The sequence below is a fragment of the Gavia stellata genome, chromosome 15 (genome assembly GCF_030936135.1).
Source record: "Gavia stellata isolate bGavSte3 chromosome 15, bGavSte3.hap2, whole genome shotgun sequence".
Classification (NCBI taxonomy): domain Eukaryota; kingdom Metazoa; phylum Chordata; class Aves; order Gaviiformes; family Gaviidae; genus Gavia; species Gavia stellata.
In genome coordinates this window covers 7173083-7199496 of record NC_082608.1, presented here as the reverse complement: position 1 = coordinate 7199496, position 26414 = coordinate 7173083, and the positions used below count along the sequence as shown (strand labels likewise).

At 37.4% G+C, this 26414-nt stretch overlaps 1 protein-coding gene across 4 annotated transcripts; it reads left to right on the top strand.

Annotated features, from left to right (window-relative positions):
• The first annotated feature begins 4122 nt into the window (after positions 1–4122).
• Positions 4123–25104, top strand: CYLD (CYLD lysine 63 deubiquitinase). Of its 4 annotated transcripts, none has more exons than XM_009814688.2 (16): positions 4123–4693; positions 5746–6048; positions 6947–7052; positions 8119–8217; positions 9439–9555; positions 11210–11589; positions 13089–13254; positions 14095–14236; positions 14783–14905; positions 16234–16325; positions 17850–17916; positions 19756–19888; positions 20519–20627; positions 21787–21905; positions 22573–22789; positions 24284–25104. In XM_009814688.2, the coding sequence occupies exons 1-16, from the start codon at positions 4187–4189 to the stop codon at positions 24466–24468; spliced, it is 2865 nt and encodes a 954-aa protein (XP_009812990.2). In that variant the 5' UTR covers positions 4123–4186; the 3' UTR covers positions 24469–25104. The 4 variants fall into 4 exon arrangements, with proteins under 4 accessions (XP_009812990.2, XP_059680706.1, XP_059680705.1 ...); XM_059824723.1 differs by having other exon boundaries at positions 4162–4693; positions 11219–11589; XM_059824722.1 differs by having other exon boundaries at positions 4162–4693; positions 6947–7054; positions 8112–8217.
• Positions 25105–26414: the final 1310 nt, after the last annotated feature.

Genomic DNA, 26414 nt, shown 5'->3' with positions numbered 1-26414 from the left:
CTTATTGTGGCCTACCTCTGACATTTTTTTAGATTTTTTTTTTTTTCCCCCAAAGTATCTAGTGTTGCAGTCATAACTGTGTTTTGCCTGTTGCTTCCCAAAGTCCTTTGAGCAGGAAAATAATTCAGATAGGTGGAGTAGAAGAACACAATTGAACAGGCTCTGATGCTTAAATGTCCATGGTGATGGTCAAGTCCTCTCTGGCATGCACAAAGTTTTATAGTTGCTGGTATGTTGTGCAGTGTAATGATGACTCGTTGCTAAGCATAATTTGTTTGGTTCCTAAGTTAATTCATACTGAGGTCTAATAGTTTATTCTGGTCTTAGTCCGATACACGTGTGCTGTTTGTTCAACAAGTATGCTTTACTCACAGAATAATCAATTCCATGGGAGATCGCTGTAAAAAAAAAAAAAAAAAACAAAATCTTAAAATCAGTGGTTTATGTATATATATTTCTGATAGATTGCCAGAACTTAGCATCCTTTTCAGAAAGCTTTTCTATGCTGTTAAAATACTAATTTATCATTTTTATTACTCTAAAATAAGGGGATTTGGTTTTTAGAGCTGTGTATTTTCTTTGGCAGGCGACAGTGGTGGTAGATAAGTTTTTAAAGGAAGGCATTTTATATAGTGATAATGAACTTTTTAATGATGGAAAACCTTTTGCTACTGTATTCAGTGGCTTAGTAACATCTCTGTGGATGACTAGGACTTCGGAAGACTGACCATGCATCATGTGAAGTTATCATTACATAATCTAAATGCAGCTGCTAACATGTTTTCACACTGAATTCTTTACTACTAAACATGTGAAGATTATGTAATGTTGCAGCAATGGACCTGCAAGCAGGCTATATTTATTAAAAAATAGATATGATAAATCATACTTTAAATAAAAATTTAAATTTACTTTTTTAAAGCTCTTTAGCAGACTTCTCTGTTAATATGTTATTTCCTTACATACTTATTAAAAATAAAACTAATTATTTCTAAAAGTGAAATAGGGAAGGTCATGATCCCTGTAATGGCAGAGATGCTTGTTTGCAGTATATTGAGGGTCAATGAACTTTGTGGAATGGCTCGCAAAAAGGAAAGTTAAGTAAGTGCATCAGCCTTTGAAAGCTGAGAACATAAAATGGAACTATGAAGAGCAAGACAGTATCTATTTTTTTTCCCCATGTCTGGAAAAAGTAAGGGGAGGGAACTAGGCAGAACTTGGATGGAACTCTATTTTAATATCTGAGTAGGCTTACAAAAACTGATGGTCATTTAATCATGTTTCCTTTGGGGAGGGGGAAGATTCTGTTGTGTTCTTCATCAGTTCCCATATAAAACATTACTATTTCAATCCGGTACCGATATCAGACTCTTTTGTTAATCATCAACAAATATTAAAGCCCATTTATGTGTATCAAATGAAAATGAAGAAAAATATTTTTTAACTTGAAAACAGATCGACAGTCTTTCAGACTTCATCTCAGCGAGGTCTGAAACTGTCCAGATTCTGTCCCTCAGATGTTAATTACTTTGCAGATGGAAACACTTTAAACCACATAATTCCTGTGAGCTGCTGCAGCAGCCATGTCAAAGCATGATGATGACATTGACACCCGCGTGTAACATCTGTGAAGACGAGAAGCATGCTATATTCAGTTTGAGTGGCTGCACGGTGCAAAAGCCTCACTAGGAGGCTCAGCAAGTCAGCACAGAAATGTGTGAATTCCTAGTGACTGAAAGATGCTACTTTGCATAAATTTCAGGCCTCTGTTCTTGTTACTACTTTCCTTTGAGGGCAAGAGTTCTGTTAAATACTCTTTTTGTTTAAAAACAGATGCTGAAAATAATTATAGTACTACTGGATTCCATTGCTTTCTGATAGCTTCTGAAGCTGGGATCAAACTGAGTAGGAGAAATAGCAATAGACTTTGTGGTATTTCAGTGCCATCAGAGAAAAGATCTGGAGGAATATGATCTGGACAGGCTGGATCGATGGGCTGAGACCAACCGGATGAAGTTCAACAAGGCCAAGTGCCGGGTTCTACACTTTGGCCACAACAACCCCATGCAACGCTACAGGCCTTGGGACGAGTGGCTGGAAAGCTCCCCCGCAGAAAAGGACCTGGGGGTGTTGATCGGCACCCGGCTGAATATGAGCCAGCAGTGTGCCCAGGTGGCCAAGAAGGCCAACGGCATCCTGGCTTGTATCAGAAATGGTGTGGCCAGCAGGAGCAGGGAGGTGATCATGCCTCTGTACTCGGCGCTGGTGAGGCCGCACCTCGAATACTGTGTTCAGTTTTGGGCCCCTCACTACAAGAAAGACATTGAGGTGCTGGAGCGTGTCCAGAGAAGGGCGACAAAGCTGGTGAGGGGTCTGGAACACAAGTCTTATGAGGAGCGGCTGAGGGAGCTGGGGTTGTTTAGCCTGGAGAAGAGGAGGCTGAGGGGAGACCTCATCGCTCTCTACAACTACCTGAAAGGGGGTTGCAGAGAGGTGGGTGTTGGTCTCTTCTCCCAAGTGACTAGTGACAGGACTAGAGGAAATGGCCTCAAGTTGCGCCAGGGGAGGTTCAGGCTAGATATTAGGAAAAAGTTCTTTACCGAGAGAGTAGTGAAACATTGGAATAGGCTGCCCAGGGAGGTGGTAGAGTCACCCTCCCTGGAGGTATTCAAGGAGCGTGTGGATGTGGCATTGTGGGATGCAGCTTGATGGACATGGTGCTGTGTGGTGTTGGGTGGGTTGGTTTTTGGTGTGTTGTGCCTTGTTGTTGTTGTGTGGTGGTTGGCTTGCGTGGGTTGTTTGTGGGGGTTTGGTTTTTTTGGGTGTGTTGTTTTTTTTTTTTTTTTTTTTTTTTTTTTTTTTTTTTTTTTCCAGGTTGGACTTGATGATCTTACAGGTCTTTTCCAACCGTAGTGATTCTGTGATTCTGTGAATAGGGTAGCAAGACGAGGCACAAGGACAAAGAATATTTACTTTTTATTTACTGAACTTGAATCCATAAATAATCATTGAGATTGTCCTTAACTGAATGCAAACTGTGGCATCACAGATTACTAATAGGAAAATTTACATGACAATGTATTCTTAAGTTGCATGCTACCCTTTCCTGTCTTCTTTAGAAGAAGAACAAATCCTGTTAAGGTACTGCGGATCTTTCTTCATGTATCCAGTATGAGCTAAACTGTGGAGAGAGATATATATGTGTGTATGTATTTTACTTTTGTATCTGCTACCATGTGCAATGAAGTATCTTCAAATTGTTCTTGTTTAGTTTATTGATTGTGAACTATAATTCTTAGGATTATGTTTAACTAAGGTGTTTTCTTCCAGGGTATTTTAATAACTGAAAGCGATAATATTTCCTACTTCATTGAAGTGAATTATCTTTCTAAAATGGTAAAAAGAAAAGCCTCCATCTTTTTCTTCAGAATTGCGTGTTGCAATGCTGGCACAATTTGTTTTTCATACATTGTTTATTGTTTACTGGAACTGTCCATTTCTATTATTTAAAGAAATGACTGTTATAAATTACTAGAGTTTCCATTTTCTGTTGCTCTATTACAGTGACACAATTTTCTACTTCACTAAATCAAAATGTTATGCGGGATGACAGAGGCAGTACACTTTGTCGAAATAAGTAGTTACTAAGCACGGGAAAAGATCTTCATAGCGGAAAGCTTCCATAAAATATTGTGTGTAAACTTGAGCAGGATATTTATTGCTGTTCATCTGAAATTAAGATTTCTTTTTCCTTTCACTTACATGTGTTTTCTGCATTTCATCAAGCTTTTCCCATAGCCCCTTGCTTTAAGGAACTAGAGAAGGAAAGGAAGTACACAGCAATAACAAGTAGAAATGGCTATGTCTGTGATGGCTGTTTTGAGACTATGTTCGCTGCCTCAGATTTTGCTGAACTATTTTTACTCTGTAGGAGGAGTGGGGCTGGTCACAAATTTAAATGATTTTCTGTTGTTTTACTTAAGACTAGCTGTAGTTCCCCAATTTCATTTTGCCTTTTTTTTTTCATTCTAGGCTTTCTGCTCTGGGTTTGGTTCTTTGCAAAATGAGCATTGCATTGTTTCACAAAGTTTGAACCCTCCAGTAGAATTTGTCAAGATCAGTGCACATAAATCAACAGCTTCTTTTTCTTGAAGACTTCTGTGCAGCTTTTAAAGTTTTAATCACAATGAATTCGGGCTTATGGAGTCAAGAAAAAGCAAGTTCATCCTATTGGGAAGAGCGGATCTTTTACTTGCTTCTCCAAGAATGCAGTGTCGTAGACAAGCAGACTCAAAAGCTCTTGAAAGTGCCCAAAGGTAGCATTGGGCAGTTTTTTCAAGACCGTTCTTCTGTGGGACACTCCAGAAATATTCCTTGTAAAGGCAAGAAACTGCAGATTGGATTAAAGATTCTGGAACAACCTCATGCAATCCTGTTTGTGGATGAGAAGGATGTTATAGAAATAAATGAAAAACTAGCTGAGTTGCTTTTGGCCATTACTAACTGTGAGGAAAGATACAGTCTGTTTAAAAGTAAAAGCAGGTTAACTAAAGGCATCCAAATAGATATTGGCTCGCCTGTTAGAGTACAGCTGAGATCAGGAGATGATAAATTTCCTGGAGTTGTTCGCTTCAGAGGACCGTTACTACAAGAAAGGTCCCTAACAGGGATATACTTTGGAGTAGAGTTGCTGGTAAGTTTCTTTCTAAGGGGAAGTATCATACATACATTTTATAAGATGAGCTAAAAATTTTCTGTTTAAAGAGGCAGTCATGATACATTTTTTTTCTAGAACCATCATTACCTGTAAAAATTCTGTAACCTTCAGTCTTTTCATAAGTATTGCTATTAAATACCTGTGAACACACCATATCACATCAGTCTTACATTCTACACTGTAAGTGAAGCTTGATGAGGTGCATGGGCTTGCAAAAAGTCTTGAACATACTCTGACTCTTCCAGCCTAGAAAAATTTAATTACTTGCATCCCTGTCATGGCAAATATCTGACTATTAGATTTCTGTTGAGTACTTTGTTTTTCCCTGCACGTGGCAGGATACAATCCATAAAGGCAGGTTTGGATTTTAGGGCTGTTGGTTTTGTAGAGCCCTAAAAGTCAAATGGCAACTAGTTAAGATAGAGAATGTTGCCGTTGTGTGCTCCTAGTGAGCTACTTCTGCAAAATTAATGTCAGCCATAAGCTTTTGAAGGATTAGATTCAGGAGAGTGCCTCTCTTGCATTAGAAGTATATTTTTCAAAGTCCTCTTTAAGCTTTTCCCAAATTCTTTGCAATTCCCACTAAGAACTTCAGAGAATATCAGGCCCAAGTCCTTCTGAAAATCAGCTCTATTTATTTGGTATCTGAGTGGAATTTTTGAATGCTTAGCATTAGGTGTAGTGTGAAATGGTCTTGTCTTGATATGGCAAAAATTTGGTGATTTGCACCTGAAGAAAACATGCTTCTCTGACTAAAAAGGCTTCTTGCTGCAGCTACTCTCTAGTCTAATGTCATCTTACTGTTTGTTCCCCTAAGGTAGACAGTGCATATATTTGCCACAAATTCCAGCAATAGAAATCTCCCAATATGATGATAGTTCATCAGGCAAATTCTTACTGCAATTTTTCCAAAACACTGGATTATATTACTGCTTTTGTAGTAGTCTGCTTTTGCACAAAATACACTGCCTTTTTTTTTTTTTCCCTCCCCTTTTTTTCCCTCCTCTTCTTCCTCCTTTGACATTTAGGAAGAAGGTCGCGGTCAGGGATTTACTGATGGACAGTACCAAGGCAAGCAGCTTTTCAGATGTGATGAGGATTGTGGGGTTTTTGTTGCTTTGGACAAACTGGAGCTGGTGGAAGATGATGACAATGAACTGGAAAGTGACTATGCAGCTCCAGTTGATGCAATGCAGGTAGAACTTCCTCCTCTGGAGATCAACTCCAGGGTTTCTCTGAAGATAGGAGAGAGTATAGAGTATGGGACAGTTATATTCTGTGATGTCTTACCAGGAAACGAAAGTTTAGGATACGTTGTTGGAGTGGACATGGTAAGAAAATAATCTGACTTTAATAACTTTTGCATGTGTGTTAGCTAGTAAATGACATGCAATATAGAAGAAGAAACATTATCCACAAGCTACTTCAGCGGAGGCTGACCTAAAATGGGAAATAAACACTTGTGTTCAAAGATGCCCCTTGGTGGTAATTGTTTTCTGGCATCAGGTAAATGGTATCCTATTTGATGCTAAACAGTTCAGGAGAAATACTCTTGTTACTCTGAGGAGCCTCCACTGAGCTACTTGCAATGTTAGATGTCAGTCTTGAAGTAGTAGAGTTGAGTGTTTGTCTTGTGAGACTGGTTTTGTTCTGCCTTTTAAAAAAGTAGGCTGGATGCCTTTTTCTTTGTTAGCTATTTTTACAAGCTTTTTTTCATGTAACTTTGGTTTGTTTTGACTTTGTTCTACCTAAAAAAAATGCTGAGTTTTAAGTACAAAAGTTGATCTTTCCAGAAAATGTGATGCTTGTCATTAAAAATTATTTCTAACAACTTGATTTTTTAAAAAATTAACAGCTTTCAAATTTTTGATAGTTAAAGGGTGTTTTGGGTTTTTTTTTAGATCAGGTGCTTCCATTTTCTTGGTTGCAGTAGCTGTTGCCTAACAATGCACTGGAATTATTCTAACTTGTTTATAAATAATGGATTTTAGTAGAGGAATGCTTGTTAAAATAGGAAATATTTCTCAAAAGAACAGTTTTTAAGTCTGCGTTTGTCTTCAAAGACTGTAATGTTTGACTGCGCTAAATACAAAGCTTGTTACAGGGAAAAAGTAGATGTTGTCAAACCTTTCATTTTCCTACTTTTTACATTCCTAAAGGCATATGTGTGTATTCTGTACGATGTAAATCTTCTCTTGGGATACAGGTAACATGTTTTTCTATTTTTAGGATAATCCTATTGGAAACTGGGATGGAAGATATAACGGAATACAGCTGTGCAGTTTTGCAAGTGTTGAAAGTACACTTCTTTTGCATATCAATGATGTTATTCCAGGTATGCTCTGCTTTCTTAACCAGAAGGCAGACTTTGATAACATCTCAGCCTAGGCACAGTTACATGATTAAAACAATACTGCGGAATTAATATCCTAAATTCACTTGAATTAGTTTAACCTTCTGTGTTATACTTGCCTTCAGTTTCCTATTCCTTTTGGTTACAGTCTCGCTAGTAGAAAAAGTTTAATGTCGAACAAAATTAATGTCAAATTGCATAGTATTTACAATACTACACAGTTGTATAGTATTAGTGAACATGTGAGTGGCTGTAGCGGGAATCTTTTTATTGAATGTTGTTCAGTTTACTCCAGGAGTTTAAATACCTTGAATCAGAAAGATGTTCTTTCAGTGCTTGAGATGTCATGATAGTATTATTTATGCATTCTGTGAGTAAATACTTGAAAATTCATAGCAAGGCTGCGGACAAATTCACTATCCACAGTAATTCACTGAATAGCATTAACTTGTAACCACTACATTCCCCTGATTCTTTTTCTGAAGGAAGAAAAAAGTTTCATGTAAAACTTTTGTTTGTGCTTTATCTGAAGACAGGTACTAATGAGTGTGCAGTCTTCTACAGCCTGTAGTCTGTAACCGTTGCCCTCTCTCTTTTTCTTATGTTCAGCTCCTACTTGTTGGTTTATTTGAGATGCATGTTTTTGCATGAATTCTTCTCTCTTCTCTGGAGAATTCATGGGGACTTCTCCATTTTTGGGAAAAGAGCATTTGTTGTAGAAGTGTCGGTAGAAAACAAAGTTTAGAATTTCATGCATCTGTTTCCCGTAATGGAAGCATGCACACACATTGAAGAAGGTGAAGTCAATCTGTTTGATGTGCTCAAGAAATAATGGTAGACTTCAGAGTAAAGTAATTGCTGATGTGATAGAAGCAAATCCTGTATACGTAAGATGTTGGTTATGTGCCAGACAAGGTTTTGCTCCACTCAGTTTTAAAGCTTACGATGCTAGTCCTTGGTTCAGTTGCATTTCAAGTTGAACTTCTCTGTGACATAGTAAAAGCATAGAAAAGCGAAGCTAATATTCTCTTCATATACCACGTCTTAGAGACTGTGTCACAGGACAGGAGACCTCCCAAGCTTGCCTATACCTCAAGAGGTGGTGGTGACAAAAGCTTGTTCAACCATAGTAAGCCAAAGGCTACAGGTAAGTATGGGAAGTGATTTTCTTTACCTGTGTAAGGTACAAATTTCTGTTGCTTGGGAAGAAGTGTTGCCTTGTGTTTTCTGTCACTTCATTTATTATTTCAGTTGCGTATCAAGTTAAATTTCTTTGAAGTAGAGTATTAGTATGAATTTATTTAATCATGATAAAGATGGTAGACAGTTCAAGTTTTAAGACTGCTCAAAATACCTTCACTTTAATGAAAAACAGTTTGGGGTTTAGCAAAAATTCAAGAGCACGTTACCTAGTTGTCTAATGTAACCAGTTCAGGGCTGCATTCTGTTTTTCTGAAAGTGTGGTGCGTGTTTGGTTTGGTTTTGTTTTTAATAAATACGGTTTGCTGTTGTCTTGCTTCTGCAGGACTAGAAACTTCCGAATTTTTAGCCCAGGAGCAGATCTGCTTAATAGTGAATACGTTAATTTTGCTGTGATTCAAAACCAAAATTGAATTTCTCAAAATAAAAGCTTCTTTTGACTCTGGTTTTGGCCAGCTCTGAAAAGCCTCCCAGAAAAAAAAAACCTAGAAGGCAGAAATCAAAATTCAGTGTCTTTAGTTTACTAGTGGCTATTTTGGGTTGTAGAATAATAATGACAGTATATTCTGTAAGCTTTTATTCTACCTGGCATTGGATGCTGGCAGAGATCCTCAGCGTATGTTGGCACAGGTTATAGCTGTGTGGAATTGGATCGGTAATTTATTTGCCTACTCTGAATTTTTTTTCTTTAAAAACAGAGAAAGAATATCTCCTGTACACTCTATCTCAAATGCTTTCTTGTATCGATAATCACACAGAATCACTAAGGTTGGAAAAGACCTGTAAGATCATCAAGTCCAACCATCAACTAACACCACCATGCCCATTAAACCATGTCCCACAATGCCTCGTCCACATGTTCCTTGAACACCTCCAGTGATGCTGACAATTTATAGTAATGAAAAATTTGCACTTGAGGGGTATTTTCTGCCTTCTTTTCAGGTTGGTGACTTGAAATTTCAGCTTGGAGGATTAAGTTGCTTTGGGATAAACTGCTACCTTGTTGCAAGCCTAGAACTGTGTTAGCTTTGATGAGAGAGTTTGCTGCTTTGTGGAATGGGAGTTACATCTTCAAAATACAGTAATAAATTTATACTATGAAAAAAGAACGTAACTAACTTTTTGTAAATAGAGATTGATCTCTTCAGTAAAGCGTATTGTTTTCCAGGATCTACCTCTGAACCTGGAAATAGAAACAGATCTGAAGTCTTCTACACATTAAATGGCTCATCAGTTGACTCTCAGCCTCAAACAAAAACAAAACCCCCATGGTATATTGATGAAGGTAAAGAGAGATGATAGTCTTTCATGTAGGCATATACTTTATTTAAAAAACAAACCAAAACTAGAGTGTATTGATGTTCTTCAAATACAACAAGTATGAGTTTAAATTTAAAACAGTTGCAGTATGTTGTCTTAGTGGAAGACATACTATATCATAAAAAGCATCTTGGAACCTCCATGAAAATATACTGTCTTAAGTGGCAGACCTATTGTTGTATGCTGCAGGTAGGAGATTACATTTTTGGCAATGTTTGTGCAGCTCTGTGGGAATGCATGTGTCTTGCAGGCAAAATAAAAGCTGAGGCTTGGAATGAAGATTGGAAGATATTCCTTGTAGCCAAGCGTAGAGTAATTTTATTTTGCCTGTCTTTTTGTGGTTAATGTTACAGACCTAAGGGAACTGTAATATTCTGCCATGCCAGCTAATCAGTCTGGAAGTATGTGTGTAAGTGGGGCAGAAATAATCTAAGCACACATGTTTTTTCTGTATTTTAAAAGTTATTTCTGTAAAATATCTCTCTGAATTCTTACAACTATGTGTGCATGTACCCAAAGGATCAGTAGATATTTATTTGCTTCCAGATGTAATTTTTTTTTTTTTTTGTCTGGTCAACTTTTCTAAAGTGTGGCTGGCTTATTAGTGACTGAAGGGGTAAATACTAAACTGTTAATTTACAATGGAAACCTATAGCAGTACTAGCCCCTGAATTCCATGAACTCTAAAAGAAAATGGGTTAAAATTATTCTTGGTTGCCTAACAGATGTTGTTCCAACAGCTTTGAACTCTGTTTAAAAGTTAGTTTATTACAATATTTAAAATAAACAAGGTAAATATCCTATCTAGAAAGGATTATGGAAGTAAAGGATTAAATTTTTTTTTTTTTTTAAATTTTTGGACGTTAACTTCAGTTAATAAAACAGCATGGGAAGAAGAGTTGATGAAGAAGAGGCTTTTGCTCTATGAGTTTCAGTTGTGTATTAGAGAGCATGTAGAGAGATGAGAGAAGATATAGAACACTTGTGCTATTACATCTAGTTGCGATCTCATTTATCAAGCACTGCATTAGTCATGACTTATTGAAGTCCTTTATTCTTTATAGACACTGATAGGTTCCTTGTGTTAGAACCGAAGTATATTGTCATAGAGCCAGGGGAATAAACACTTTTCTATTTGCAAATCATGTCTGCAAGCAATTACTCATCTCTGTATAAGCTGTGAACCAAATCCTTTTCTCAATCACACTGACCAATGAGTTTTTCCTAGTTTTGCCCATTACGTTTGTAATCCTTGGGGCTGTTAATTTGTATTCAAAGAAAAATTCCGATGTAGGGGTGAAAAAAAAAAGTTTTCATTCTAAACCTTCCCGCAGTTTCTGGCTAACGTCTCCTTTCTCTGTGCTGTTTGTTTGTTGTTTGTGGTAAAAGTGGTAGGGCTACAGCAGTGTCTCCTCAGCCAGTTCTGTCTCTCCAGTGTTGCTAAGTGACAAACATCTTCCTACATGTCCCCAGCTGTTAGTGTTTCCTATACAGGATGCCCATTAAATCGGATGTAGTTGCAGATACACTTAACTGGTTTGATAGCTAAGCCTTTCCTTTGGTAAGATGGGGAAAAAAACCCCCAACATTTACTAACGCCTTGGTTTTGATTTTAACAGTTGCTGAAGACCCTGCAAAATCACTTACTGATTCATCTCCTGGATTTGGGCATTCTTCACCACCACTGCAGCCACCTTTAACAAACTCTGTGTCTACAGAAAACAGATTTCACTCCCTCCCTTTTAGCTTGACAAAAACGTCAAGTACTAATGGTACTATTGGACATAGTCCTCTTTCTTTATCTGTTCAGTCAGTCATTGGTGATGTAAATACTACGGCTAACCAGGAGAGCCCATCAACAGCAGGCCCAGTGGGGAACTCACATGGTCTTGAAGCAGGTTCCTTGGCTGAAGTTAAAGAAAATCCTCCTTTCTATGGAGTAATCCGGTGGATTGGCCAGCCCCCTGGAGTAAATGAAGTATTAGCTGGACTGGAACTGGTAAATATAAATTGTAGTTCATATTAATATTAATTACACGTTACTAGTTTTGTTTCTGAGAGTTGGTGCCTGTACACTTTGCAGAAGCAGTCAGTCTGGAGGAATTTGTCCAAACAGGTTGCCATGTGATCTCCTTATAACATAGCTAAATTCTTAGATGAGCTCTGACTTTTGTGGCTGCCCTAGACCTTATTCTGTTAACAGGCTCTGAGGTGTCTTTGTGTCATAAGTGAATTTGTAGGACTGGTCACTTACTTTAAGGAGTGCCCTTTGCTTACATCATGGAGATTTTAATTGAAAAAAAGCCGACCATATCTAAAGGTTCTTTGAAATGCAGATTTACATCAAATGCCCTGGCTGTAAGAGTCTTTATTGAATATCAGTTTTTTGTTTTGGTTTTTGCATACCAGCAAACAGGCAGTGCCAGAGTTACGACTGTCAGAGTTGTAACACTGGTTTTGATAATCGATGGTAGCGATATTGTTGATTTGACAGCCATGTGCTAGATATGTTCCTATGGGCCCTTTGTAAATTCACAGTTGCTGCAAACATGAATTGCAGTTATGTACTGATACTTACTCTGTGGCAGCTGCTGCCAAGGTTGTGATTGGCTATCTGTTAAATTAATGTGTATGCAATTAGGGAGATGGGGTTCTTTATTTTGGGATAATTTTCAATAACATTTCAGATAAAGCAGTGTACAATTGTGTAAAACAACAAACATCTTTAGCAAAACAGGTGAGAATGTGACTGGAATTTCAGCTGTTACAAAACATCCTGATGCTTGTGGGTTTTTTGGGTGAAGCTCAAGCTATAGTTTGCCACAGGTGTTCTGAATCTTAGGATGCTTTGTGTTAAACTGGGGTCTCGGACTTGCCTATCACACATTTCTGCCTTAAAACCTAGCATTTGCTAGTAAGCAGGCAGTATACCTTAAATCACGTTATCAAAGATAAATAATGATAACTTGTTATTTTTTGTACCTAATTTGTGTTGTCTTTCTTTTATGTACATTTTGTGTGTTCTGAAGCAGGTATTTTTCTTGTGTAGGCCACAGTCACACTGGAAGTGTTCACACTACCCAATGCTTAGTGATTTTAATTGAGTTTTACAAGGTGCTCAGTAGTGCGTGTGTGCTCTTTCTAACTACATAAAGCACCTGGAGTGACTAGCTAGCTTAGTTAAGTTCCTGACGTTGACTAGGTTTAATACTTGCTCTCTTTTCCCACTTCCCCCAAGCTGCTTCTGATGAAATTTTTGTTTTATTTTGGATGGAGTGAAAGTTTAAGTATGAAGAAAAAAAAGTGCGACTCTTAACTGGATTTATTGAGGAAATTAAAGAACACCTCAGCTGAAGCTTTGTATACTAAAATGCAGGAACATTGTATATCAAGCTTCAGAGTACTTGAAGGGTGACTTATGGGTACATATTCTATCAAATGTCTTACTGCAGAATTCTAGAAATGAGAAAAATAGTGAATTCTCACTTGAATTTTCAGGAAGATGAATGTGCAGGTTGTACGGACGGAACATTTAAAGGAACTCGATACTTCACTTGTGCTCCGAAGAAAGCTCTTTTTGTTAAACTCAAAAGCTGCAGGCCAGATTCCAGGTTTGCCTCGCTCCAGCCTGTTTCCAACCAGATTGAACGCTGCAATTCTCTAGGTACTGAGCTTCTGCTTATTACTTATTTATCAGCTGGGAACTGACCTGGGTTTTGGTTTCATTTATTCGTGCAATATGTTCTTTGTATTGTATAACACTTGAAAATCTGAACGCTTGAAAATCTGTACAGGTATTACTTAAATGAGATTAATGAGTAGAAGATCAGTCTGTACAGAACATAATGCTTCTAGGGATTGCTTTTTTGTGCTTTGAAAAAAGAAAATGTTCATATATTTAAAGAAACTTCATAAAATTAAGGGATTTTTTGTTATAATGTATATTTTTTACTTTAGAAGTTGTAAAGCAATCTTGCTGAAAATGGTATTTGCTACTCCAGCAATATGATTGCATTATCAGAATTAGACAGTTATTTTTCTATAATGTCAAATTATTTTTTTCGAAATATTAACATAGAAAAGTATGTATTTTTATGGTGGAAGTTAGTGGTGAAAAACTCAATTTATTTTCTAACTACAAATATTTTTGATTTCTTGGGTCGTGTTGTATTGCCTGGGACAACAGCAAAGAAAAAGTGTCTGATACTTGTAAGATAGTGTGAACAGGGCATTTACAATGAGAAGAGAACTTCATTCCTACTGGATAAAATTAATTCATTGCTGCAGGCTTTCTGCAGCACTCTAATGTGCATTGTCAGTGGAATGTAAGGCCTTGTTCACTCTCTGGAAGACAGTGAGTCTCATCTATAATACAGTGCTATTCTAGTCCAGAGAAGGAATGCTTACAGTAAGGCAGCAACTTAGCTGTAAAACATTAATAGGAAAATCTCAAGGGGGATAAAATTTGAGGCTTTAAAGTGTCTTTTGAAAAAAAAAATTTCAGCCTTTGGAGGTTACTTAAGTGAAGTGGTAGAAGAAAACACTCCTCCAAAAATGGAAAAAGAAGGTTTAGAGACAATGATTGGAAAGAAGAAAGGTATCCAGGGTCATTACAACTCCTGTTACTTAGACTCCACCTTATTCTGGTAAGTTCATAATTTGTGTAGTGGCATCCCATGCTAGAAATGCAGAACACGTGATCTTTGTTTACTGTAATGACTGTCTGTATTACGGTGCAGCTTACAAAGTCATGCACTGCAGTCTTTGACATATTGCTATGCTCTTTCAATTTGAACAAGTTCTGCAGTGTTCGCTGCATAACATGAAGTGCTAATCATGTGCAAATTGTACTGGCCTTTATGTATCTATACTCTTTTTGACTGTAAATGGTTGAAGGATGAAAGAATGCACAGGCCAGGGGGTGGAGGGAGGGAAATATCTCTTATAACTTGCAGAATTCTGCCTTGGCAACTGGTTTTGTACTCTGCTGCTGAAAGGATACTGTGTTAGAGTGGATTTTTACTGTTTAGTACAGCTGTGTTGTCCTGTGTCCATAATTACATCTTTTTGGTTTTGTTTAGTTCTTTAATTCTTCCTGTGGCTTTGCTTGGTTTGTCTTATGTTGCTCAGGCATCTGGATGGTTGCATCTTCCAGAATCAAAGCAATCTTCCTTTCCTTTTTTTCTTTGTAGCCTGTTTTCTTTTAGCTCTGTTTTGGACACTGTGTTACTCAGACCTAAAGAAAAGAATGACGTAGAGTATTATAGTGAGACTCAAGAGCTGTTGCGGACAGAGATTGTGAATCCTCTGAGAATGTAAGTAAAGACGTGAACTGGTCTCTGGTCTAATATAAAAGTTATACTAGATCCTGCTGTGTATGTATTTCTATTGCAAACCTGAAAAGTTTGGCTAGCTGCTGCTGCCAGTCTGTTCTTTTTTTTTCCTTTGAGTATTTTCACTTTTTCTTCATGGTAAATTTAATCAGTGCTAACTGGAAATAGTTATTAACTGTTTCATGATAAAATATTTTCACTAGTCTCTATTTGGAAATGCAATCAGCATAAAGCTATTGTAAAATTTGTATAGGTATGACTATAAAAACGTTGATAAATACAGGTGATGTTTATTCACAGCATTTGTATTTACATGTTTTTAATGCTGCTGTTCTTGATGAGGAAGTATTTGGGTTATCTTATGTGGAGTTTCACAATTTGATAGATTTGGCGGGGCTTTAAAAGTTTCATTAATTTTTACATGTGGTCTGCAAGTGGTCAAAATGCTTTTTAATAAAAGAACTTAACATGAGCTTTGTAATGTCTTAGGCAAAATGAACAAAGGAAATATGGCAAAAATCTGCATGAAAAGTTATTTGTCTTTAGCTTCTTTTTTTTTTTAAAATGTGCAAATAATACAGTTGTAGTTCTGAAATTCTTTGGGCTGTCACTGAACGATTTATCACGAAGTTTTACTTTTGATTCCTGGAATAAAACAATGGCTTCTGAAACCTTGTTCTTGTAAGGGTGTGTGTACTTTGCTTGGTGTGTTCCAGGGTTCTGTGGTATGGGTGGTAGTAGGATACACACCAAGTAGCAGACATCTCAAATGGCTGAGAAGACTGAAAGTCTGTCTCTTCCTACCTTTCCACCATGCTTAAAACTTCCTTTGCACTTTTTGTAAAGTTTTAGAGGAAAAGATTGAATGCTCAGAACTTCAGCTTCTTAGGTCAGCAATACAGTTCTGTATCTTTTTCTCAGATATTGAAACTTCTTTTATTAACAACTCCCACAGTGCTGTTATTATGTGACATTCTGAAAACGATGTATTAAGCGGTGCAAATTAGAGTGAAAATAAATCAAAAGTAATTGACTGACAAATGAGAAAACAGTTATCCCGGTAAGTTAATGTTTAAAAAGAGCTCTTAAAGGTTATGTAAGAACACTGAGCACTGTGCTAAATTTATACTGCATTAAAAAAACTGGAAGTCAGATTGAATATGAGGAGTCAATACATAGTTTTGAAGAAATACTGTATACAGTTAAAGAAGGATCTGAGAGCCTGTATTTCAGCATTTAAGAGTTGGGGTTTTTTTCTGCTTCTTTGACTTGATCACAAACTAATAGCTTACTAAACCCATTTATCTTAGATATGGATATGTATGTGCTACAAAAATAATGAAACTGAGGAAAATACTTGAAAAAGTTGAGGCTGCATCAGGATTCACTTCAGAGGAAAAAGGTAACTGGGGAGGCTTTCCTTTCTTTGAAATTTGTAAGAATCATAATATGAAGGAACTGAAATACCTTGCTATATAATTATGCCAGAACGAAACGCACAAATATTTCTCTGTAGCAGTAATATCTCTACTAGAGATTTGAGTGACCGTTGGGTGCTAGGAAGGTCTTTTCTGCTTCCTTGGGCCTGTAAGGAACCCTAGCGGAACAGTTTCTGCTGTAACAGTCTTTCACTGACTGTCGTGGTTTAACCCCAGCTGGCAGCTAAGCACCACACAGTCGCTCGCTCACTCCCCCCAGGTGGGATGGGGGAGAGAATCGGAAGAGTAAAAGTGAGAAAACTCATGGGTTGATATAAAGACAGTTTAATAGCTAAAGCAAAGGCCATGCAGGCAAGCAAAGCAAAACAAGGAATTCATTCACCACTTCCCATCAGCAGGCAGGCGTTCAGCCATTTCCAGGAAAGCAGGGCTCCATCAAGTGTAACGGTTACTTGGGAAGACAAATGCCATCACTCCGAATGTCCCCCACTTCCTTCTTCTTCCCCCAACTTTATATGCTGAGCATGACGTCATATGGTATGGAATATCCCTTTGGGCAGTTGGGGTGAGCTGTGTCCCCTCCCAACTTCTTGTGCACCCCCAGCCTACTCGCTGGTGGGGCAGTGTGAGAAGCAGAAAAGGCCTTGACTTTGTGTAAGCACTGCTCAGCAGTAACTAAAACATCCCTGCTTTGTCCACACTGTTTCCAGCACAAGTCCAAAACACAGCCCCATACTAGCTACTATGAAGAAAATTAACTCTACCCCAGCCAAAACCAGCACAGCTGACTGGATTTCTTTTCTTGCCTTCCCGTGCCCATGTAACTCCCTTCTAGCAGTTAGGGGAGATCTAAGGCTCTTTGTCAGAAATGAAGACTGTGGTAAGGCTGGGGTCTTTGTCCTCTTTCAAAATGTCACTTTAGCTCCTGAGGAATAATCTTTCCACTACAACATTTCATTGTAGTTAGTGGCAGGAAGATAGATATACTAGAAGCCTCTTAGTGTTGGGGGAGAATAGACCTCTGGGAAGCTAGTGTTGGCTGCACTTTTGATTAGAGAACTCAGTCTCTAGTTTAGATGAACTTTGTACTATTGTGTGGGTTTTATGTAAGTGTTACTGGCGCTACTCCTCACCGCTTCTCTGCAGTTTCACTGTTTTCTTTTGAAAGCTTTTATTTCTGGAAAAGTTGTGTGACATCAAATGATTCTCTGAAATACAGAGCATCTTTTTGATCTTTACTGGAAAGGTTTATTACCCTGTTGAGCCTGTGTCATTTGTTAGGGCCATTTGACACCAAAAGAGTAAGCAGAGGTTTGTGTCATGAAAATGTTCATAGTTTGTCATAATCTTATTGTGTTCATAAAGCTGTAAAAATGAACCTTTACTTTTTTCTTATTAAAATTTTGAGAACTTTCATTTAAAATCAGTCTTGACTAATGTATCTGGTTTTTCATACTAACAAGACTTTTTTTTTTCCTCCCCCCCAGATCCAGAAGAATTTTTGAATATTTTATTTCACCATATCCTAAGAGTTGAGCCACTGTTGAAAATAAGGTGAATCTTTTTTCTTTGTTGAGCTCATCTATCTGTAGTGGCTGATAAGGAGGGAGTATCTGCTGCTTTTCAAATTGAGATAGCTCTTAGAGCACCTTTTAATTGTGATCCATGTTTCTAGTAAGATTCAATATAATAAAGTTATATTGATAAAGTTGATACTATTTCCTACCTTTTCTGGTAGGTGGGTTTTGCCTCACTGGTCTCTTGTTGCAAAAGCTCATGAACATAGTTTCATGAGAACTGAACAAAGATCCCTGTCCTAGTGCTGTCTGCTTGAGAGCCTAACTGTCTTCCTGTTAGTTATGCTGGAGAAGGGCTGCTGTAAGAGGACCCTATAGCACTTCTTAATGTGGCCTACTGCTTATAGCTACTTATTTCTGGGGTAAGCTGGAAACTGATTTGCATTTCTTCTTTAAGGCTAATGAAAATATTTCAATGGTTTGCCTTGATCATGTTTGGCTTCGCTTACTTTATCAAAATAACAGATACTGGCATTTATGTATGCCTTCGTTCTTGACTGTGTACTACAAGGATTCAGCTGTCATAACTGAGTTTAACAGAGGTAAGGATTGTTGCCCACTGCTGTCATTCTGCTAGCTGGCACCTGATACTCTCAGGTTCCTTGCCGCATTTTGTGGCAGCAGCAGCGGTGTTGCAAGGCATTTCCCATAGTTTTTTCCAGTCCTTTCCTCATCATCATAGGCATTGTATTCGTTTATACGCTGCTTTAGTTCAGTGGTGCGTGAGGTGCGTGAGTGCCCACTGTCTGTTGTGCTGTGCAGAGATACAGGAGCTAGGACACCATAACTAGAGCATCTGTGTGTAGTATCCTGTAGTTCACGGTGTAGATGCCATTTGAGTATGCTGAGGCTATCTTCCGTGGTAGTTCTGTAGGGAAACTTCAAAAAAGTTTGAAGGGATGAGAGATCAAGGCATATCATGACTTTGGAACTGCGTTCCTGCTTCTGCTTAGACAAATGTCTATGTTTGTAATCTACTGTTAGGTTAAAAAAACCCAAAGAACAAAAAACAAAACCAAACCACAACAACTAGTAACGCATGTATTTGGTCTATAGAGAAAAGTGTTTAGAGAATAGCTTGCCATCTTAAGACCCTCACAGTTGTTGTTACTGCCTTTCTTCAATTCTGTGAAATACAATGTGCTGAGAAACCCCTGTGGCCTAACGTATTATTCTGGTGAAACAGCTGGGGTACAATACTATAACTATAATAAAAGTATTTAGTATTAGAATAATAAATCTTCATGTGAGAAGGCATTTCTAGTTTTTGGTAGTTAACAGGTGTGCTGCTGTGGCAGAAATCTCAGCTGAAAGATGTAAAGTAAAAGCAAGGGAAAATGCCTCTTATTCCACTTGTACGTTTCTGCACTGTTTTCCACATTTCTTTTAATCCCTCTTTTGTAAAGCTTGACTTCCAAGGTTTTTGCCATGTCTGTGCCATATGGAGGAGAACAGAACTTATGTTCCACCATTCAGCTTTTAGCACCAACGTTGTGTGTTCTGTGCACGTACCTTAACTCTTTAAGAGCCATTCAGAAATCTTCTTTCTTTCTTTGAAAGAAGGATGAAAATTAATAACAGTAACTTTGAGCATCATACTCTTAGAATCCTCTCAATACCCGAGTACTCTAAAAAGCATTGTTGTCCTAAATGCTAGCTGGAATGGGAGGAGGTTACACAATATATTTCAATACAGAGAGGATGTTGTATAGACTGTTTTCTGGTGGATGTTATTTTCCTGGTAAAATACAGTCGTCGTTACAGTAGAACTTCAGAACCTGTTTTTTTTTTTTGTTTTTTTTAAACCTGTTTTTAGATCAGCAGGTCAAAAAGTACAAGACTGTTACTTCTATCAAATTTTTATGGACAAAAATGAGAAAGTTGGAGTCCCAACCATTCAGCAATTATTAGAGTGGTCATTCATCAACAGCAACTTGAAGTTTGCAGAGGTTGGTGACAGCTGTTGCTTTGTTAGAAGTGGTGATACCTGTATATTTGCCCATTCAGCAATGGGACAAAAGTAGGATTTCGTGCGAAAACAAAATGCGGACATATTAAATGGGAGTACTAGGTTAGTGGTACAGCTTGCCTACATTACAAAAATATTTTAAGGTTGACTTAAGGACGTGTATCCTTTGGCTGAAAAGACCAAAGTAATTTAGGTAAAGAATTCCGGAAAGAAAACTTCTTAGTTACTGCCAGTAGGTTGTCTTAAGGACTAATATTTTGAGATACCTCTGTTTGTAAAACGCTTTACAAAGGGAAGATTTTTTTTTTTTTTTTTCCTCCCCCCTGCCTCCCAGATGGGGGAGTGTAGTCCAGTATATTTAATATCATACTTGAGCATGATTGGGACTTAAAACATTTGTCAAGGATTTAGATGCCACTTTACTGGTTTTTTTAGCTGTAGTTTCTCTGAAAGACTTAATTTTGGTTTGCTTACCGTCTTATTAATTTTGAAGTCAATGGGCTGCAAGTTTAAATAACATGAATATGTTTATAGCATTAGAAGTATGTCTCTAAATTTAGGTAATTATCTATCTCAAGCTTATTACATTATATTCTGGCATTTTACCTAGGCACCATCGTGCCTGATTATCCAGATGCCGCGGTTTGGAAAAGACTTCAAAATGTTCAACAAAATTTTTCCATCCTTGGAATTAAATATAACAGACTTACTTGAAGATAGTAAGTATACAACATTGCGTTGTGTAATAAAAGAGAGTTGTTGAGAGTGACTAACAGTGAAAGTAAGTACTGCTGGTAGTTCTGGTTTTGTTTGTTTGTTTTTATTAAATATTTAACAAGGTAGTGTGAGATGCTCAGGCTGAGGAGAAAGGAAAGTTTACTGGACAGGATGCTTTTTTTCTTCATGTCAAAAGCTATAATTAAGAAGAATGTATAGAACATAACTTGCTTGATTATGTTTATTTAATTCTTGAGTATCTGTACAACTGAACTTCTTATTTCAAGACAGTGTTGTTAAAATTGAGTTATTAGCAGTGAAACAATTCATTAACATGGCAGGTAGGAAATCTTAAAAGTTAAGTATAGCACCGAGATTGGTTAACAGGTATTTACAACATTGACTACATTTCATTAGTCTTCATCAGTTTGTGCTGCTTGTTTTTAAGCTTTTTGTCATTAGTTTATCAAACTAGAAGAAGAGAGCCTGAGATTAGTATGTAAACCTGCAGCATGTAGTGGTGGTGCATTTTTTTCAACTATAAATCTTCCCTTTTTTTTGTGACCTAAATTTCTGATGTTTGTCATCCACTGAATTTTTCATTGCATTACCTAGGAAAAGACCCACCGTTTTACATTTGAGATAAGAATTAATAAAACTTCTAAAACTTATGAGAATAATAACCTCTGAAGCTGTCATGATGTTTTCTTTCACTGTCACGGCCATCAGCTTATGCTATTTACTCTTTTTTTTTTTTTTTTTTTTCCTCTGGTGTTGACAGACAAAGGGGCTAAGATAGCTGTACCAATATGATGAGAGAGAACTAACTCAATTTAAAAGCCTGTTTTTACTTGTTCATACAGTTGATACAACTTAATTTTTATCATCTTCTCTGTTGCAACTTACCACTCTAAACCTTTTTCTCTTATTCCATGTTATGTCAAAGGGAAGAAGTTAAACACAGTGGTACATTTCTGCTTTGCTTGGCAATCTGGTTTTAGCTTTTTTAATGTAGTGTTTTTCTCCATTTAAAGTGGTAATTCTCCCTCCTTTCCATACCCCTCATCTTAAAAAACAAACAAACAAAAAAACCCCAACAACTCCCCAAACAAACAAAAAAGCCTCCCCAAACTGGAGACTAATATCTCTTTAAAAATGCAGCTCCCAGGCAGTGCCGTATATGTGGAGGGCTTGCTATGTATGAGTGCAGAGAATGTTATGAAGATACTGATATTTCTGCTGGGAAAATCAAGCAGTTCTGCAAAACCTGCAATACACAAGTAAGTTGTTGTCTTTGTTATTCTACGTGGGTTTAGCCCAAGTGGTATATGCTGTAATAATCGACAGAAAGGTGTAAGAGTGTAGTGAGACTTTCTCACCAGCACTAGTGTAACTGTGCCCACCAAGTAAAGTGTAACCTTCGGTGACAAATCAGGAGCTCCACTTGACCCTGCAATGTATTCACCAACAGTTTCTTACTAAAAACATGGCAACTGCCAAATCCAGGACTGAATACAATGGAGAAGTAGTAATACAGGCAGCTAGGAATCTGTTTCCTGTCGCCTGCTTTAAATTCTAACTTTACATACATGCTACCTTGTTTGAATGGATAAATTCATGGCATAACAGTTTCATTTTGAGAGCTGTTTGGTAACTTGCATGAAGCTGTCATAGTCAAGGCTTGTTTTCAAGTCTGAGCATAGTAGAAAACTGTTGCATTAAATCTGACCTCCCTTCTAACCTAGATTTGAATTTTCTGGGCAATATTGAACTATACTGGTGGGGAAAACAACAAGAACTGTTTAGTCTGCTACTGATATTGCAGTTCCTTCTCTAATGCCATTAATCTCTGGTTCAGCAGTAATGTTCTTTTTAGCTTTGTCTGCCACTGAAACAAATAATTTTATGGGGTGTTTTTTCTCTTCTGAAATATCACTTCAATTGTAGGTTCATCTTCATCCCAAGAGACAGAGTCATAAATTCAATCCATTGTCACTACCTAAAGATCTGCCAGACTGGGATTGGCGACATGGCTGCATCCCGTACCAGAAGATGGAGTTGTTTGCTGTTCTCTGCATAGAAACAAGCCACTATGTAGCTTTTGTTAAATACGGGAGGGATGACTCCGCCTGGCTTTTCTTTGACAGCATGGCAGATAGGGATGGTAGATCTTTTATTTATTCTTACTAATGTTCTCTTAGGTTTTTTACATGTATAACTATTTTAAATTTTGGTGCCTATTTCTTAACATTTTGGGGATATTAATATCGTTTAACTTGCAGTGCTTGATGCTGGGACACTAATCTTGACCCAGCCTTACCTCAGCGCATTGATTTCGTAGTAGCCACTGATCTGCATAATCTGAGTTTCAATTAGATAAGATGCCTTAGTAAGTAGATGGTACAGAAGTAACTGCAGAAGTTTTCTAGCGGGACTCCTTATACATTTTTCTATACTTTGCAAGTTTGGCAGAGAGAATGAATTTTAAATATCAATATCAGTATCAATATCAACTGCAAGAATGTGTTCTTTCAGTCTATGTTTAAGTGGATGTACACAATTATCAGATAGTATGCAAATATTTTTATTGCTTTTGCTTAAATGACTTAGTGTAGGTGTCTTTAGAATAAAAGAAATAGTCACATTACAACATCTATGCCATTCCTTTGAATCTTTAGAGTTAACAGTGGAAAACTGTTACCCTGTAATAATACAAATGTCAGCAAAAGAAGCATTCTCTTAGATACTGCTGCATTAAATAATGTTTAAATAAGGACTCTGTTCGATTCTGGTGCCTGAGAAAAACAGTAATAGATGCAAGCGTCAGACTCGTAGTAACAGTTCTTTGCATGAAGAATTCTTGAACCCCTCTGTTAACAGTGTGATTTGGGGGGTGGAGGGAGAAGAATCTTGCCTCCTGTTGAAAATGAAAGTGCTACAGGATTAAAGTTTCTTTCTTACAACAACCAGAAGGCAGTACAGCTTTGTTTCAGAGTGCTTGAAATGTGTACAACTGAAGTCTGTGAAGAACCACTTTATTTCAGGAATGTAGATCACATGAGATAATTACTGGATGTATCTCCTGCTGATCTTACTGTATCACAAATATTTTTCTTCAGCTGGTGCTAAAAGCTAAAAATGTCTGCTGGGGAACAGTGTCGCGGATGTCCATACTTGTGGTAGTTGAATTTGCACATTTTTACATGGAAAACAGCTAGGAGCAAACTCTGCCTTAGTCTTGCAAGTCAGGTACACACGCTCATGGTTTAGAAATTCATGAGCTGTTATCAGTTGTCATGTTATTAACAAATTCAGTAGCATTTGAGGGTGGAGTATGTATTCGGGTCACTCTCCCAAAGTCATACAGAATCTTTAGTGTTTACGAACCCCCCGAGTTCTCATTCTGGTGTGGTTTTTGTGTGGGTGTTTGTTTGTTAGTAACACTACAAGATATTCTGACACCAAGTGTGATTTTTCTTGAACAATACACTTTCCAAGTAAGTTTACCGTGCAGTAGTCCAGAATGGCATATTTAGGTTTTTTTAGAAGGCATTTGCAAGAACTGGTGATGCTGCCATAATTAAAGTACATTTAGGATAGCATCTACATATATTTACTCTTTATGATCTGTTTCTCTTTCTTTCCTTATGCCTAAAAGGTGGTCAGAATGGCTTTAACATTCCACAAGTTACCCCATGTCCAGAAGTTGGCGAATACCTGAAGATGTCTCTAGAAGAATTACACTCGCTGGATTCCAGAAAAATTCAAGGTTGTGCACGAAGACTACTTTGTGATGCGTACATGTGCATGTATCAAAGTCCAACGATGAGTTTGTACAAATGAACAGTGTCCTCTGGAAAACTGAAGAAACAGTATAGAGTTATCTACTGTTGCATTTGCTGCATTTTTTGGTTCGTTTTAATGCAACCGTTGCTGGCAATGGATGCGACAACAAGAAAGCAGTTGACTCTGAGAGCAAAAGGTTTACTGTTCCAACAACTACTTGTGGAGTTCTGTAATTGAAGTATTTAAGCATTTTGCACTCTGGGAAGTGTGCTTGTGTGTGTTTGTTTTATAAACAAAGTCTAAGTGAAGTTACTAAAACTTAAAGCTTTAAGTGTGTTGATTATACACAGGCTTTTCTGAAATGTTAGAGGTGGAATTATATCAGGAGAAACCTCCTTAGTCCATTGAGAAGGTAAGGATACACAGTGTTCTTGTGCAGTGCATTTCTGTGGACCAAGGATGATGATTCTCTTGTGTTTCTCTAACCTTCCACACCCACCACTTCTCCCCACCCTTGATCTTTTTAGCATCATTGATTACCTCTCCTGAAGAGAGGGTAACTTCAGTTTCAGTAAGATAAATTTTAGACTGTTCATTGCATATTGATTCTGTTCTGTTACCTGTCTACTACATCCCTTTCAATTCACACATTTGCATCTTCAGAAATTATCGTTCGTTTAAAGATCTGAATTCCTATCTTGTGAAAATCAAGCATACAGATATGCTATCTGTTAACTTGCGATTTTTGGAGGGAAAAAGGGGAGGAGAAGAGGGTATTGAGGGGAAGCATAATTGCTGAAATAAAAAATTAGCAATGAAAGTTAACAGATGTCTTTTTCGAAGTGTCTATTTTTAAAGAAACAAAGCAGTCTGGAACAGAACAGCAACTATATACAAATGATTTGAGGACAAAACAAAAAAAAATAGTGGATTGCCTCAGGGAATGTTACTGAAGTGGATTCTAGTCCTTAGTAAAACAAAACTGACTTTTCTACAGTACCTTAAGCTACTACCTGGGAATATGTTATACATCTGACTCTTCATTTCAGGATTACTAATGAATATTAAAAATCTCTGCCTGGAAAGATGAAACTATAAATAAAAGTAAATCAAAGTTTGACTGTATACCAAGTACCTAATGAAAACTAACTTGAAAAGCTGCAAAACTTGTGTTGATGTAAAATACTATACTTTGAAGTTTGTTGGTTCCTGTTTGCAATGAAATACTGTTGTTTTAGTTGCTTTTTAGCTACTTCTGTCTACACTGACTAGCAAACATGCAACTATATATGTACAGTAAAATCTGGTTGTTCAACTTGCATATATATGAGCTGTACATTTTCAACTCTAAGATGTTTTATATGGAAAACTTCCTTTTGGGGATCAAGTCTATAGAAGGAGAGGTCACTTTGAAAAAGCCCCTGTTTTAAAGACAGTGGAGACTGATCCCATATTGTAGAAAATGTGGTTACTTTGTTCTTCTTGGAAAAACTAGAATCTTTCTTTGGCACACAGTCTACCACAGAACAGGGGATTTGAAAATTATGCTTAAAGGACTAATCTGCCTAAAGCAAGGGCTGCTGCATGAAGTGTGCTCTAATTTTTCACTCTTAAGAGCCAGAAAGCTTTATTAAAAGTGTCATTGTTGCTTTTGCTTCTAATAGTCTCCTGGCTTCCATGTGCCCCTGCCTTATTTATCTTGTCTGTGCTCCTGTGCAAAACCCTCTTGTTTCTTTAGTTTCAGTACTAATATGAGCTCTTGAACTCTTTTGCTCCTGAAAAATTTTGGTGAGGCTTTAGGTGAGGGATTCTATAACCTTCTGCCACTGTCCAGGGGCTCTTCCTTGGCTATATCCCATCCTGCAGATGCTTAGCTGTGTCAACAAAGATGCCATAGAAGCATCTTATAGGCAACATAAGGTAAAAAGACTGGCTATAGGGCTTGATTAGGCAGCTTGTATTTATTAAAATGGGCTTGAGAACACTTCAATGATCTGAGCAGA